This window comes from Zootoca vivipara, chromosome 5, assembly GCF_965207765.1.
Source record: "Zootoca vivipara chromosome 5, rZooViv2.hap1.1, whole genome shotgun sequence".
NCBI classification, from domain to species: domain Eukaryota; kingdom Metazoa; phylum Chordata; class Lepidosauria; order Squamata; family Lacertidae; genus Zootoca; species Zootoca vivipara.
Genome location: NC_142588.1, coordinates 22,767,941 through 22,785,868, shown reverse-complemented (window position 1 = coordinate 22,785,868; position 17,928 = coordinate 22,767,941). Strand labels below are relative to the sequence as shown.

The window sequence follows — 17,928 nt, the reverse complement described above, 5'->3', positions numbered from 1 at the left end:
CTTTCACATGATTAATTCTGCATATAAGTTAAATAAGCAGGGAGACAATATACAGCCTTGTCGTACTCCTTTCCCAATTTTGAACCAATCAGTTATTCCATATCCAGTTCTAACTATAGCTTCTTGTCCCACATAGATATTTCTCAGGAGACAGAAGAGGTGATCAGGCACTCCCATTGCTTTAAGAACTTACCATAGTTTGCTGTGGTTGACACAGTCAAATGCTTTTGCATAGTCAATGAAGCAGAAGTAGATGTTCTTCTGGAACTCTCTACCTTTCTCCATAATCCAGCGCATGTTTGCAATTTGGTCTCTGGTTCCTCTGCCCCTTCGGAATCCAGCTTGCACTTCTGGGAGTTCTCGGTCCACATACTGCTTAAGCCTGCCTTGTAGAATTTTAAGCATAACCTTGCTAGCGTGTGAAACTGCAATGTTCTTTTTGAGGTGAGCTGGCCAGTATTTCCAGTTGCAAGCATGCCATACATGTGTATACTGGTATTATGGTATCAGCAATTTTGTTTTCTATTATAACTCCCCATCTGCGTATCAAGCTTAGGTAGACAACCCAGAAGCACACACAGGTGCTAGTGGTCATTCCACAACAACTGTAGTGTCAGGAGTAGGAGACAGGGTCATGGCACAGTTGTAAGAGGAAATGAATAGAGCAGCCTAGATAAGGCCACTTCACGTCCATGATCCATGGCTACTTATTGGCTCAGAGCCAAACTAATTGGGCTGGTGCACCCATCCTGATACCTGCATATATTATTTATATATAAAATATATATCCAAAAAATCTAAACACAAGTATTTTCCACACCGTGTGATTTTAATTACCCTCAGGACTTCTGTATGCATGACAGTTTCACAGAGTTCTTATTTAGTCCACATCTGAGATGTAAATTGCCCTAACATTCCAGCCAGTACACACTATCTTCAGAATATCTCTCAGTGCACTGAACATTTTGCCATAATGTGAAGTGCTTCAGTGCACCATAGTCTGGAGTTGCATTTAATTTGGACCATTTTTATCTTAAGATATCAAGAAGCAAATGAAAGGCAAGAGCTCTAATACATAGCTGGCGAGAGAGACAAATGCTTGCCTGTTTTGAAGTTGAGGTTGACACTAATGCTTTTAGGGAACAAGTTTTCTGAAAACACTTTATAGTTGGGTACATGTATGTGGATTTTGACCCTGCTGTTTCTGTGCTTCCTCCACCACTGCCACCTCTTCTGAGCTTACTAATTCCTGGCAATGGCCACACAGACAATTCTAATCAGGGTTCATGTACTTAATGTGGTGATGTCATGAGGTTGCATAACAAATAGTATTTGTCCAACGTCACTAAGGGAATTCAGAGTGAGGAAAGTGCTTTCTAAATGGGCAAAAAAAAGGGCCTTTTGCAGTAATCACTCACACAATAACTGCAAAGCACTGCCAACAACACTTGGGAACACTCCCCCTGCAGCTCAGCCCTATCTGTATTTTCTTTTTTAAGAGGCATGTGTTTCAGTTTTTTAAGAGGCATGTGTTTCAGTTCAATAATGATTCAAACTTTGATTACCAGAAGCTACATTCTGCTCGGAGCTTGTTGTCTTTGGACGACAGCTGACAGCTTTATGAATGCAGTGCTATGAACATCCCGGAACATAATGAGCACTGGAATACTATAGCCCTGCCCTTTGACTACTGCAACTTTTAAGAATTGGGATCCCAACCACATGGCATATTCTCTCCCATCTTTGCCATAATGTCTAGGGTACTCTTAGGCATTGCAGCAGAGATGGAGAGACAGAGATGCTCTGCAGTTTTCACAATATAGTCATCTGCTAATCCATCCAGCTTCCAAGATACTGCCAGGCATTGTCCACACTCTTTCAAGCACATTTTGTACCATAAGCAGAAAGCTTGGAGGCTGCAGCTCTCTGCTGTCTCATAGACCAAGATCTGAAAGCTAATGTCAATAAAGCTTCATGGAAAGAGACAGCTGTTGCAGATACCATGCTTCTCCTTCTCATCCCTATCTCCCACCTGTTGTCTAGAGTAGTAGTGGGCAAACTCCCCTGCACTCCAATCAAATCAGTTCAGTACTCACACAAGCAGCTTTGGTAAGCATGTGCAATGAGTTCGTTTACACTCTGCAAGTTCTCCCTCTGCTCATAAACATGTGTGCTGATGCTGCTATACAAACACTACAATGGCCTCTTGATGTTGTAGTTTGTGGTCTCACCTGCAGTGCACCCATCATACCAGCGATGGGCAGAGGGCTGCCTGGAAACTCACCTGCTTCCCTTATCCTAATGGACATATCAGGGAACCAGGGAGAGGTTTAGAACTGAATAGTGAAATATCTACCACATAAACATTACAGTGGCCTGGTCTCACAGGGCGGTATTTGACCAAGTTGTTCTCAGAGGAGATCTAGAGAAATTGATGAACATGACTAAACTAGGCCCATTAATGTCAATGGGTCTACTCTAAGTAATACCTGGCTGAGTATCACCCACAGTTCACGGCAATTGATGTGTTTCCATCAAGGGTAGGGGATTAACATGCTTTTACAAAGCAGCTGCCTTTCATCACCTCATCTGCCAAATTTCTCCTCAGAATCTCATTGAGAGAGGTTTCTTAGGGAAATATTGCTCAATTCATAATGTAGATTAGCAGGACAGGCTAGACAAGTTCATTTACTGGAACAGCTAGTTATGAGTTTTGGCAACATCAGTTATCCAAATCTAGTGTGACACACTGGACAGGAGTATTGGGGGTGACTGGGCAAGCGAAGTTGCAAGTACAACCATGTAGGTGCATCACTCTGAAGTCCTGAAAACAGTGACACACCAAATGTGACAGAAAAAGATAGCTGCAGGACTAAGAGGAAAATTCTGACACTGTTTCAGGTGTTCATTGATCCCAAGCTGACCTACAATGCTTTCCCTGTATATGACAAGATGTTGGTGAATGTATTGTCTGCATAAAAGTATGAGAAGGAAAGGTTCTGAACACAAGTCACCACAATTCATAAAATTAGGCATAAATTGGAACTTACAGAGAGGAGACAAATAGCAAAATCAATAAAAACATTTTACCTGTCGCTCCATGCATCTAATTGTGTTTGTTGCACATAGTATACTTGGGAATTTGGTGCACAAATTGTCAATCTAAGGTGATGACACTGAGCAACAATGGACAGGCACAGAGACTTAATTTTTATATATTTTTCTAAATCACAAGGCGTTTCAGTGCTCCAGTCTCAGGAGAAGGCTCAAACTAGAGCAGGGTTTCCAAAACTTGTGTCTCAAGTGGTTCTGGGACTACAACTCCCATTATCCATAGTTAGCAGGACCAGTGGTCAGGGATGATGGGAACTGTAGTCCAAAACAGCTGCAGACCCAAGTTTGGGGAAACCCAGAACTAGAGGAAGGCTTGATTAAAACCTAATCCAATTATCAAATTGCCCTAAACAGCTCTCCTTCAGCTTGCTATTTGTACCGGGGCTATGAAAAATGTTTCAATGAACTTTACCAACACAGTTGTGGACGTAAGATGAAAGCAAAAAGGGGTGAAGAGGGGAAAATTGTGTGGACGAAATCCAGGTGCATTTCACGGCAACTCTCCTACCCACCATTTCAATGTGAAATATGCAGAATTATGAAGACAGTTTTCTAGCTTGTATAAGGGATAAACACTGGCATGTTTATTCACTAAATAGGCAGGTTTTTAATCAGGTTGTCCACAATGAGCAGTTAACAGGGCATGTTTTCCAATGATAGGTAAAGATTGTAATGTAACCAACAGGAATGTGCAAGCCAGCAATACTTAACCAAGGCATTCATGCCAAACCAAGATAGCCTGTTATACTACTAAGGAAACACTGAAATTTGAGAAAGTGGTATTATTACAATAGTTAACAAAGGAATGTAAAAATGTTTTAAAGACTACAACTCCCACAAATCCATTTCATATATTTATTTTTCTATAGGAAAGCCTAATCAGCAGATTTGGCACATGAAAGCAAAAATAGTAACTGAAGCCTTTCCTGCTATGCACACATGAAACAAAATGTAAACGCTATTAAAGATGTTCCAGTTACTACAAAATCTAGACTGCTAACCTGAAACCTCAGTATTTTGGTTTTCTAAGCAAAGTATTACAGTGGTTCATTAAAAACTAGACACAGGGAGGAAGAGGCTTGGCTCCTTTTAGTGGTTTATTATTACTAAGAGATATTTATATAGGAAAGAATGAACTTCCTGCATTACATATCTACCTATTCCAGAAGAGCAAGAACTTGATTCTTATTCGGAACACGGGCTTCATTTTAAGTGTTAGGAATGGTTTTACACCACTCACAGAACTTTTATCATGACAGTTAATACCAAGCAAGTACACAGAGAATTGCAATCCAGCTCTTGCTGCAGATTTTCTAACTGGTAATGTTAATCACAGCTTTTCACAAAAACACATTGAAGACTGAAAACTCAGGAACGGTCAAAGCCATTTCCATGTCAATATATCGTCCTTTAAAGATGCATTTTATTTGTAAATCTAAAAATGTTCACATTGCTTCCTTCTTACATAGAGACATCTCTGTTACCTAATGCAAGTTTCTATGCCAGGCTTCCCCAGCCAGGCGCCCTCCATAAGTTATTGGAATACAAATGCCATCATCCTTGACTATTGGCCATGCTGGCTGAGCTTGATGGGAGCTATAGTTCAATAACTTCTGGAGGGCACCAGGTTGGGGAATGTTGTTTTACACTGTTAAAAAAGGCATCCCTAGTATAATGCTCTAAGGCACTGCCTGCTACAATTCCTTGAGCTACAATTCATACAGTGCTGAACAATGGCAGAGATTCCAAACTGTGCCACAGTCCCTCATTATTTAATGACTGTGTTGCATTTACTCAAGTATAATTTAACAAGGGGTTCCTTACATGAACAGACCTCCATCCCTATTAAGGTCTAGGATGAAATGCAGATTATAACTGGCTACAGTTCTAAATGATGCCATAAATTGCAGTAAGCCTGCAACTTATGTGAATTTAATTTGTGCACTTGGCAAAAAAATTAAAAAACAAATGAAAAGGGGGCAGGGCAGAAGTCTGCAGAAAAAGACTTTGGCAATCCCATCTGTCACTGAACCCAATGTGTTTTCCCTATACAATGAAATGAAATTTATTACTGTCCCAGACCAGATTCACAGTTTTCCCTATATAGTGGTGCCTCGCTTAACGAATATCCTGCTTAACGAAATTTCTACTTAACGAAATGTTTTTTCTAGCGGAGGTTGCCTCACTAGACGGAATTCGTTTTATGAAACATTCGTCTAGCGAATCGCGGTTTCCCATAGGAATGCATTGAAATTCAATTAATGCGTTCCTATGGGCAAAAAAAAATTCAAAAAAATTTCAATGCATTCCTATGGGATTTGCTAGACGAATTTTTCGTTATAAGAAAAGACCCGTGGAACGAATTAAATTCGTCTAGCGAGGCACCACTGTACACAATTTTGGCTTTAGGCTCAATTCCCGGAATATACCTCCCCCCCGCCGCCCAAGTTGTGGGTATACTGTACAATGCATCACTCTGCCACTTGGAAAAAAAAAACAAGCAAGTAAAGATCTGCATAACAACACTGAAGAAAATTCACCATATTGACCAGCAACTTATAGGAGGATACAAAGGGATTTCTGTATACATGTATTGCAAAAATAACCAAAATGCTATTAAATGTAACACATGTGCATTGGATGTAAACACTGTAGCACCCTGTGTGAGAAATTCACAAAGTTGCATAAATAAAAGAAGTTTACACACACACAAAGAACCCTCCCCTTAAGAGTTCTGAAGCCCAAACACACACCACTGAAAGCAATACTTGACATGCTTGAGCTTTGTTAAATAAAAAATCTCAAATACAAACTGCCCAATTTTAATATGCTCATCTGGGGGTGGGAGATGGGGAGAAAGTATGAATAAAGTGAACTTGCTGCCAAAGCCTTAAGTTTAAGAGAAAAGCAAGAGTTTTTTAAAAGCATTTTACGTCTCCCAGCAGTCTTTTTTGATGCTCATTTTCAGGAAACCCTCCCTGGCATGGAGCCTGTCCTGACAACAGGTATTCAAAGTTACCAGCACATCTGCTGAAAGGAAGTTTGAGAATGTCGTCTTCAGCCAGAATCTCTGGTTTGCCTTAACTACATTCACAGCTACTGCTATGAGATTTTTTTTCCAGTAACACAAAGAAAATGTTAGCTTGCTCCCTTTGCAAGGTCCACAGATTTCTATAGTGGGGGTAACAGAATTTATACAGGTAGACACAGCAGAATCCTTGCTTTTATGTAACCTTTAGTGCCGATTTTCATGTCTGTAGCTGAGACATCATTATTTTGCTGAATTTAAGTTCTTTGAAAATGATATTGCTACTTTCCATCACTGCCCTTTCTTTATCAGAGCACTGGCTTGCCTTCTGCACTGCAGTGGGGATAATATTTTTGCTGCTCTCTCAGCTACCATTTTTCAATACTGGGGCTATCTCCTTGCACTGAATAAAGAAGCACTGAAATTACTTGCATTTTACAAGGGCAATTTTTTCTTTCTAGGAGAGAAACATTACACCAGAGTAATCGCCAGGTAAAAAGGGCTTGTCAATCAGAAGGTCGGCGGTTTGAATCCCTGTGACGGGGTGAGCTCCTGTTGCTCGGTCCCTGCTCCTGCCAACCTAGCAGTTCAAAAGCCTAAGTGCAAGTAGATAAATAGGTACTGCTCTGGCAGGATGGTAAACAGTGTTTCCGTGCACTGCTCTGGTTCGCCAGAAGCAGCTTAGTCATGCTGGCCACATGACCTGGAAGCTGGACGCTGGCTCCCTCGGCCAGTAAAGCGAGATGAGTGCCGCAACCCCAGAGTCATCTGCGACTGGACCTAATGGTCAGGATACATGTGGGCAGGCAGGTTAGCAGATTGTTGTACACTACTAACTTTTGTGGGATTTGCAAGGTTGTGTTGCATGCTAGCCCCAAACTATCTATGCTGCCTCTTATAAGTATGCCAGGAAAAGTGCAATAAATTACTACTGCATTTCCCAAAAGCAATTTAGCAGCAAATTGCAGCTGACGAACTCCAAGCCCCAGAAGCTTTGGGTCAAGTCCTGAAATAACCTAGCACTGCATTACCAGCACAATAATACCCAAACACAGTTGTTCTTCACATTCAGTTACGTATGGGGAAGCATGAAAGGGGGCATGGGCTGCATGTCATGTCCAAGGGACCCAGTTCAGATTTCTGATTGTTGTTTGACCTCCAGCCTTCAGTGAAGCTAGGCCATTAATACACAAACTTAAAGTCATTGTGTTTTAAAATAGAGTGTTTCTATAAGTACAAAGCAACATTTCCAACAAACACATCACTTGTTTGGGATCATTCTCATTCAGTACTTCTAACAGCAACTCAAGTCTAGAATTAATGCCAATTACTTTCCCGACAGCTTAGAATTTGTCGTATTTGGGAAGCGATATTCAGATTTATTATATATTATGCAGCAATTCAAGTCAATCATGGCCCTCCAAACTCACAAGTATTTGTAACAGAATCCCTGGAGTCTAAGTGCTGGCCTGGTTCGCATGATGAAAAGGGTGGGCTCCTGGGGACGAGATTGTGGTCACTTTGCTCCTCATTCATCATTTTGCTGCTGCAAGGAGCTGAGCTGTGGTTTAGCTTGTTGTCCGAACCCAGACTTATGGTTTAGCACTCTCCAGAGAAACATGAGCGGTAACCAAGCTTTGTCCTATAGTTTACAGCTCATGGTTTGTTTGGGAGAGATAAGCCATGAACGTGGGATGGGATGACATGTTAAACAGAACTATGGCTTAGCTCAGTGCTCCCACCCACCAAAAAATAAAAAGGGGAGCAAAGTGAGCGAGCAATAGGGAAAGGGGCCTTTTCAGTAGTGGTAGTCTGCCTGGGGGACTTTTCTTCAAGGCGACTAACCTGGTGACCGCATCAACGTATTTTAGGGTTTTGGTGTTTGTTTGTTTTAAAAAAAGAATCCTCAGGTTTGCAGTATCTGATGCCCTCCCTGCCTCCAGCTACAATTATTAATTGTGTTTTAGAAGCTACTGTAAAATGGACTAGAATTTTCTACCTGAATGAAGGTACAGGCTTAATTTTAAAAATTAGTAAAAATCACTTTATTGTGGACTGGTTAAATTCCTCTCTGATAATGTTTGTAGAGAAGAACAGTGTGGCTTAGGCACCACCAGTCTGAGAGTGGGTGGAATGCAGGCATGAGATAGAGCATCGTTCAATGACCTGTGCAGTTCTTCTCTACAGGTATTACCAAAGTATCAACTATGCTGCTCCAGTAAATGTTTCAGTTAGGCATCTGTTCCACAGCTGCTGATCAGCTTCATAAGGTGAAACAAGGAAGTACTCTTGCCTGAAGCACCTGAAAAATTAAATACAGTATAAGGACAAAATAAGCATGGTGCACTGATGGGAAGTTGCATCGCTCCAACTAATCCCTGCTCTCTATTATGGCTTTTCTGCATACTTTGTATAAGGCAACATATACCCAAGCAGATAAAGCCACGCAAAACAGATTAGTGGAAGCAAGCAGAGTCAAGTGGAACTACAAAAAGAGCAGTAAAAATATAAGCAGATCCAGAAGGAGGTACATATTATGTAAACTACATTACTTCTATTTTAGAATATATATACGAAGACAAGCCTGGCAAGAAAATAAACTAATCTTGTAAAAAAAAGTGTTTTCTAGCGAACAGAAAGCACATGAGCACCTCCTGTAAATGGGAGGCTTCTGTGGGAGAATGCTGACAATCACCGACCAAATAGTAATTTATCAATGTGTACCTGTTGTGACCACTTATTAAATCTGAGTTCCTGAGCCAGGTATATGGATGGGCAAACACCTCCAAAGACAGGTAGCCTTAACTGTCCATCTGCCTAGCAAGAGATAAAATTATCCGTATGGGCTGCCCTCTTGCCCAGTGGTTACGTGATTTGGCCAGTGTGGTACAGAGGTTAGGGTGTTCAACTCTCAAACCCCCTCTGAGCTGCAAAGCTTCCCGAGTAGCACTGGGCTAAATGCAATGCCGCAGCCTGTGTAAGAACTAAGAGGGGGTCATAAATACCTCCTTGAGCTGCTTGGAGGAATGGGGAGGGGGAATCCGAGAGCTAGAATTATATTCCACATCAGGTAAAACCTCATGGCATTATCTGCCATATGTTCCACTACTCAGCTCTGATCAGCTAGCAGCACAATCTCTCACACAAACTTCTTTCCAATGATTATACCATGCCTTTAGGGTTTAAAGGCCTCCTCAAATTTTAAAGTTAAATTATAGTCATTACAGTAAATACTGTGATCTCTGCTCAGTTGCATACCAAAAATCCCTCTATCAGCAAAACAAAATATTAACTGCTTAAAGATTAACCTACCCCCAGGAGACTGAATCTAATTTGAAACAAATTCCAAACATTATAGTCAGTCATACTGACTGCTTTTCTACTACCCACAATTCACTGATCTGATGATCAAAAGCTGTGCTCTAACCATCTGAATAGAACATTCAGAACTGAACACTGAGGCAACACAGCTACGGGGATATCTTGTAAGAAGTAAACACTACTTCCTATTTTGTGGCCGCAAAATAGGGAAAAGGAGTTCTTTAAAATGTGGATCAGCAACAACCTAATTTATTTGTGTGCTGTAGAGACTTAGAAGAGCTACAGAATATTTGGAAAGGTGCATTGGAGAGTTCAGTTCCGGTGTTTTGCAATTGTGAAGTCATGAAGGAAAAAAGTATAATAGTGCTCACTTCCAAAGCCTTGATTATAAATATAAGTTAGCCACATACATGTTGCAGAGTGCTGTACATGTTTGCCAGCTTGTTGAACCATTGCAGGCCAACAATGTATGAGGAGAGCACAGCTTCTACATCTCTGATCTGCACACATTATAATATGAGCCATGTTATGATCAAAGGTCCACCAAGCCTAGCCACCCTACACCCAGCATAGACATACAGTGGGATGTTTTAGAAGGGACATTGTCCCTCTCCTGAAAGCTCCTAGCAAGCTAGTGAGCTTTAAGGGCTTATGTACAGAGTTCATAAAATTGTTGTAATCCTGCTTTCCCACTTTTTAAAAAAATGCTACAGGTGGTTCACAACATAATCAGCATATTGAACTGCAAAGCAATAAAACGGAGTTACCGTATTTGCTTTGATCAAAGGAAAGGTTTCTGGATAATTTCTGATCTCCATCACTAAAGCACAGGGACCATTAAAAGCTCAATTAGGTACACAAATGCTGAGGATTTCCAAACATTTCTAATCTACACATCTGCCTTCATAACTAGCCCTCATAAATGTTTTATCAAAAACTGTTTACTTAAGTTTCAGCAAGAGTAACATAATTCAAAACAGAACGAAATCCACCACAATCACAGGCAACAGAAAACACTCAGTTCTCCTCTACAGGATGCACTCTTAAACATTTCCACTTTTGTTAGTAAACCGATGCAGTTACTTTCCAGCCTACCTTCCACATTATAGGAGTTCAATAATACTATGTCAATTTTCTCAGTACTATGGAGTTTTCATTCATGGAACAATGGTTTCCAAACTGCAGAACTCTAGGATACTGCAATCATTTATGGATTCCATGATGAGAAGATAAGTAATGGTGGATATGCTGCCCAAAGCACTCTTTTGTAGACTACTTCCAATCTTTCCCTGCAACCCAAAAGCGCAGGAGATTGTTGGGTTCATCTTAATGAAAATACGTTAAAAAAATTTGTATGATAGAGTTATTAATCTCCATGCCATGCATTTCTGCCCCATGATACCTGGTCACACCCACCCACATTTTCAAGTGCTGGAAAAACATGCAAAATCCATTGTAACCAGATACTAAATGGGGCAATATAAAATGAGTATACACACCACAAATTAGGGTATTGTTGTAGCACCTACTTAAAAGACTGCAGAAAAAGAAAAAAGACAGCAGCAACAATTTGGACTCAGGAGAACCAAACAGCACCCAATGTCCTACAAAGTTACCCAGAATCCTTTGCAACGTCAGCCTTATGAAAAGGATCCTGGGGAAGTTTGAACTCAAGTAATTTAGAAAGTGAAGCACAAGTTTACTGCTTTATTTGGAGCTGTATAAGGAAATAATGCATGTCAGATTATACCAGCTGCAAATATTTTTAAAGTCTGGCTTTGGATAATTTCCAAAAAGCCTCCTATACTACAGATGTTCATTTTATAGTCTTCAATTTCCTTAATGCTTTCCCTTCTAAAAGGGTTACCCCTAAATTGGTTACAAAGTTATCTTACCACTTTGACAGTCATTCACACTATGCAAAAGAGTATTCCCTTCAGAGTGCAGAATGCATATGTTAATTATGCAGAGCTAAGAATTTGCCTGGAAAACCTACAACTCTGAGATTCTGTGAAGCAGAACTTTGGGCCTGTGTTAATGATTAAGTAAAAAAAAACAACCACACATACACACACATAGAAGCTATTGAGATTCATTTTGCACCAAGCCCCTAAAAACGCTAATTTCTCGACAAATGTGGACTCCTCAGCTTAGTGAAACAAACACTTCCAGCCTCTGAAAAACAGCAGAGGCTCTAAGCACTGACATCTGTAGAAAGGAGAGTTTATCCACATCTGGAACCTGATATGTTTGGGAAACACACGGGAAGGAAAGTTGAGAGGAGGGAGGAGAAAACAAAACAGCCAGCAAAGTTTGGAGACAGCATATTTCAGTGTGTGCTCTGCAAACTATTTCTAGCCTTGCAGTTTAGATGGCACATTGGAGTAGGAAGGATTGGGGGGGGGGGGAGTGAAGAGACTGAACTTGCAAGCATCCCAGAAACACCAAATTACTGTACAGCAGCCACTATTCCTAGAATGGAAGAAATGACACCCTGCTTTAAAACAGGGTAAAACTGAAAGCTTTGGCTGGAAATTCACAGTAAAGAAAAGGGACCATTTCTCCAGCTTTGCTAAAGATCTCTGCACACTAAGGGTGCCTCTAGCCCCCAATTCTCTCCATGTCATGTCAAGGCCAGTCCCTTGACTTCTGACAGCCCCTTCTCCATCCTCCTACCACCATCACCAAAGCTCTGTTAATGACATCTTTTCAATCAAAAGGGGTGAACTGCTCCTCTTGGCCATGCAACACACAAGCCCTTGAAAGCATCTTCTCTGAAGTCCACAAAAGGAGGAAGAAGTAGATGGACACTACCAGCAACTTCTAAATGCTGATAGAGGGGAAAGAGGTGCTCCTTAAAATTGGGGGTTGGGTTTTCCCCAATAGCTGGTGCTGAACACCTTTCCTGCTTTACCCTCACCAGCAACACCCCTAAAGATCCCACACGGGCACTGGCCTTGAAGATCACCCATGGTGCTAGGACCATTTCTCTGTTAATTCATTGTTTAAGGCCACGCTATGTAAAGCTAACTGGGGACTGAACTCTCTTTTCTGGAGGGATGCATGGCTTTTTTTAAAAAAAATGTTTTCCAGTGATGCTGATAATGCCAAGGTTGCAGGTTCAATCCCCATATGGGACAGCTGCACATTCCTGCATTGCAGGGGGCTGGACTAGATGACCCCAGGGTCCTTTCCAATTCTATGTTTCAATGGCCAAGCAGAAAGGAGAATTTTACCACACACGTTAGGATGCAGAAGTATGGCAGAATGGGCTATTCTGTCCGCCTCCTTTGGAGACACTCCAGGCTGCTGTTTCAGTCCCCAAAAGGAGGGAGGGGAAAAGTGGATCGTTGTGTGAAGAATAGGGAATCAATATAGAATCCCTGAATGGGAAGGGACCTCAAGGGTCATCTAGTCCAGCCCTCTACAATGCAAGCATCTCAACTAGATCACACAGATTGCATAAGCCAACGATTCTTCCTTCTGAGGGGAGAACTGTTCAAAGGGCATAGCTGTCAACTTTCGGATTTGAAAATAAGGGATCAGCAGCAGCCTCACCTGTCCCAGGGACAGTCTACGCTATATCTAACAATCCAGGATAGCAGCGGGAAACGGCGCTGGAATAAGGGAATTTCCAGCAAAAAAGTTAGGGTTGACAGCTATGGCAAAGGGAATCGACAAGATGGAAAAAGACAAAAGATCAATGCCTGGATTTCACAAAAAGTTCGTGGAGAAATACTGTACATCAAGTAGTGGGGGGGGTATGTGCTTTCACTACAGCCCAGCAAACCAGAGGCGCCCCCTTCCTTCCAGGCTGGAAAAGCAGACGAGTCCGGGGATGGGGCTTCCTCACGAGCCGCTGGCTGCGTGGTCCTCTCTGCCACGTGGTAAGGAGGACGTTCCCCACCGCGCGTCTAACGGGCAGCGAATAGCGGCGAGGGAGGCAAAGCGGAATCCTCGGGCCGAGTTGCGCAGGCGCCGCGCGGCCGCGGCTCCCTGGCGGCTCCTTGGAGTCCCTCGGCGTCGCCCGCCGCCCGCTCGCTCGCCTTTCCCTCCCGCCGCTCGCCCCTCACCTTGCAGCATGGCCTCCAGCTTCTTCCTGTCCACGCGGAACCTCTCCTCGCCCCACTCAGGGCTGGCCGAGGGGGCTCGGGCGGGGCCGGCCGCCGAGGAGCCGCCGTCGTCGTCGGGCAGCGGCGAGTCGGCGCTGCGCTCGCTGTTGGAGCCCGGGTCCGAAAGCGGGTAGCCGTGAGGAGGAGCCGCCATCCCCGCGCCCCACTCGGCGGAGGCGGCGGAGGACGCGGAGGCGGCGGCCGCCCCGCCGCCCTCAGCCTCCTGCCCGCAGCAGCAATAGCAGCAGCCGTCGTCGTCGCCTCTCCTGACGCCGCCGCCGCCGCCGCGGGAAGCTATTTGGCCCCACAGCCGCCCGCCGCCCGCTTCATCCCAGCCCGCCAGAGCCTCGCTGGTCCCGCCGGCGGCGGCGGCGCCTGCCTCCTCAGCCTCCAGCTCAGGCTCCCCGCCGAGCGTGCGGCTGTCCTTCTTGCTGCTGCTGCTACAGCCGTTCGCCTTGCACAGCGCTTGTCCCGGGCCGGCTGCAGCTCGGCTGCGCCCCCATCCCGCGCGCAGTCCGCACAGCATCCCCGCCTCCTCCATGGAGCGGCGAGAAGCGCGCGCCGACGGGGAGGGAGGGATATCCGAGGGGAGAAAAGGGGCGGGGCGGCGCGCGAGGGCGGGAGCCGCCGACGAGGGAGCAGCATAAATAGAGCCGGCGGAGGCTGCGCTCGCGCGAGTCGCCAGAGGCTCCGCCCAAAGATATAAGTAGCGGCCTCCTCCCCCCGCCCTGGTGGGTTTCTGTGGTCCAGACGCTGCAGCGACTTCTCAGAAGATGGGCCTGGGTGGATTTGGCTCTGGGATAGGTTGCTAAGCACTTCCAATCCCAGGCATTTTCCCACTCAAAATTGCCTCCAGTGAGAAGGAGGGGCTGCAAGAGACACAGATACACTGTAGCCTTCCCACAATAGGTGAAAAAGCAATGGTTATTTTGAGCTGAAAAATCAATAGGGGACAAAAGGCTAAGAAGTCTTTGACTATGTGCCCTTTCCCTATTCAGACTACAGGCTGTGTGAGAGAGCTCAAATAATTCTATGTAAAATGTGTTTTGAACTTTACTGACAGTAATAGAAGGATTATATATTTTCCAGGTATGCCAATAGTGTTTGGAGGCAATGGTGGATAGGGATGAATGTTTTCCCGAGAAGCTCTCCCACTTTAAAAACAAGCAGTCAAACCTAGGGTTAGGAGAGGAATGCAGCCAGGCCAGATAGCCCTACTTCCCTTTGTAGAAATTAATTCATTGCAGGCCCAGGGTGTTGTAATGACCACTAGCTGCAAGTGACATTTCAAGTATTCCGCCAAATTGATGAAGGGTGTGTCTAAAAATTACTATTGAATAGGATTGCCATACATCCAGAATTTCCTGGGCATAGCTGTTGGTAACAGTGTCTGGAAGGAAAACGCTTAAATGTCATGTCGGAAGTGTAGAATTTACCAAAACATAGCTTTTTTAAAAAAAAAGCTCAACAACTTTTGTGTCTGGATTTTCACTTTTTGAAATACAGTATGGCAACCCTACTATTGAAAGAAATGAAACCCCCATGTTCAGAGGCAATGTATACCTCTGACTGTCTAATAGTAGGGAACAAGGAATGGCTATTGCCATTGTACACTCTTTGGGATCAAAGGTGCCCCTTATGAAGACTTATGGCCAAATAGAATTATTTCCTGGTAAAAATGCAGAACATTGCTTTGTTAAATAGGCCTGTGCAGTTATTGTGCATGCTAAAGCACAAACCCTTTTGCTTTGAAGAAAGCGAGAACAAGGAGAGGTATTACAAATTAACCAGAGGGGTTGCTGATGTACTGGGGCCCAAACTTGGCACTTAATTTAAAAATAAAAAAGGGGGAGTAGTAAATCTCTAGCCCTCCTAGAAAGATAGTTATGAAGTAAAAGTGAATGAACCCTTCCAAGCCACTTCTGTGAGATGAACTACTCTGACTGCTCTCACATTATATCACTTTGAACCAATGAGGGAAGTCAGAGCTGTGATTGATGAGTGAATTTGGACACCAGTTGACAGGAATCCCTGTGGTCCTATGAACTGCTCGCTTATGTAGTCCTTTGAATCTCTGTAGCTTGCCCTTTTTCTACTAGCAACGAAAATGCATCTTTCCTGAGGGGTAGATTTATCTGAGAGCTGGAACTTCCTACTTTTTTCTTTCTTTTTGCAAATACTACTACACAGATATTAAACAGCACTCCTGCCCTGCACTGACGGCAAATGCAAAATATGAAAACTTTGCAAGGAGACTTAGGAGCGTCTTCTGCTAGGGAGGAGCTAAACCAGGCATTGGATATTTCACTTGCAGTACAATGGTGTGAGTGACTACTCAGAAGTAACAACTTTGTGTTTTAAGTGAATGCAGGATTACAGCCTAGGCTTGGGGGAAAAGCAGGGTTCTTGTGCCTTTATTCAAGAAGCTAAGCTCCCCTCCCAATAAAATTGTGGGGAAAGCTTCATATTCTGCCTGTCAAAAATCTTATGTGTGTGGCCACTGATTTAATCTTGTGCCTTCAACTCCAACTGCAAAAAGATGCAATTTTATGCAAATCTGTGTCCTCTTGGGTGAGTGGTTCAGAGAGCCCAATCCACATACAGTGTACTGGGCCCAGAAAATCCTGTTTGCATTCTTGCTATACTCAGCCTATGTCAGTTTGCATTTCTTACCGGTAGTACAGAAAGTATTGATCTGATGTGTAGATATCTTTCCTATTCTAAGTAATTCAAGAGGGTTCTGGAAGCTTCTCTGCATGAAAGAAGCAAGCAGAAGGTTCATGATGTTTGGGTTATTCCTTCAGAGAAGCTGAGTACAGCTGACTTAAACTGGTTCTCTTATCTCTTCTGTCAAGGTCATGCTGACTATAAAAGTAAGGCTAGAAAGAGCCTGGGTTTCACTTTTCCCTTTCTTTCTCTTTTTCTTCTGGTGTGGTGTTCTTTACATAGTATGCTTAGTGTTCCGGTTTAGTCTTATCCTAAGTTATTGTACGTTTAAGTTAAGTCTGCTGCAACTGGATTTCTTATGGACTATGCCAATCCTGAATGTATTGGATTTGTGACCATTATGCTCATTTGCCTTCAGTAGCAGTAAAACTCTGCTGGATGAAATATAATTGCCTCTGGTCTGTTTTTTGGGAATCCTGCAACGTGTTTCAGTTTTTACTCTGCTAACTATACATTGGAATCTGCTCTGGATCCATATTGAGTAGAATTTCATGACAGCCTAAGCCTGTAATCTGTAACACAGGCTGAGACTTTATGAACATCTATCTGGAAGTGAATCTTACTGAGCTCCGTGGAACTTACGGTACTTCTTTACTGACAAGCATTGCAGCACATATAGTAATAATGGCCTACTTTCTGCGGCTGCTGTAAGGGTTAATGACATTGAATGAAAAGGTCTGGGTAAAATATATAATATTCAGACTACCAAGTACCACCACTGTATCAGCAGTAAAATAAACAATGAAGTAAATCATTGGTTTTCTGGGAATAACCCATGCATTTATATGTATTTCTTTTACCATGGAAATACACCCTTTAATAATGGTGTCTTACATTCCAGTTAAAAGAAAAGGCTCAGCATTTTTAAGCAGAAGTTTGTATGCAATTATTGTATTGATTATACACATTACGGTATATTTATCCTGTTATATCCGTTTTCTGTTACTCTGCTTTAGTAATTACCATATTTTTTCGTGTATAAGACTAGGTTTTTGTTTTTTGTTTTACTAAAAATAATGTTAAAAGGGGGGATAGTCTTATACATGGGGCAATCTCCCCCCATTTTCTTAATTTTAGACCCCCAAAATAGGGGGCATCTTATACACGGGGTGGGGGTGTTATACACGGGAAAATATGGTATGTATCTGGGAAGAAGGTGATAGGTACTTAAATCTTTCTCTATCATGCCTTCCTTTCCTCCCACTTCAGGTCCCATGGGATCTATGTACAGAGAAGACCAGGGATCACAATCTCTCCTGGTTCTCCTCCTGTGATGAAACCATGCAACAGATGCAACAGATGCACCTATAACAGGCATCTATAAGAGTTCGGCCATTTGCCCTGGATGGAAGCCATACTTTTTTAATTCTCAATGTGTGTAGGAAATGCTGCAGCTGTTCATTGCTGATGAATAGGCACCCTGTACATGTTTGGATATATATTTCCTTTATTATATATTATCACACCAGACACATTTCCTAAAAGAAAGAGCATGGCTTGAGTGTGCTTGAAAGAGAGGAGTGGGACTACAAAACCAACAGTGCTCACTAGAGAAATCTTCTGCTTATACCACTCATCCTCCGCCACCTGCCTCTTTTCCTGGGCTTCTTCTAATGCACCTTCTTT

General features: G+C 43.0%; 1 protein-coding gene across 2 annotated transcripts in view; it reads right to left on the bottom strand.

The window, feature by feature from the left end:
- BICC1 (BicC family RNA binding protein 1) overlaps positions 1 to 16,676 on the bottom strand; it is a 108,318-nt gene extending 91,642 nt beyond the window's left edge. For both annotated transcript variants that reach the window (XM_035137506.3, XM_088670188.1), the window contains exon 1: positions 13,537 to 16,676. In XM_035137506.3, coding sequence (XP_034993397.2) covers positions 13,537 to 14,116 — 580 coding nt within the window. In that variant the 5' untranslated portion in view covers positions 14,117 to 16,676. The remainder of the gene's footprint in view (positions 1 to 13,536) is intronic.
- Positions 16,677 to 17,928: the final 1,252 nt, after the last annotated feature.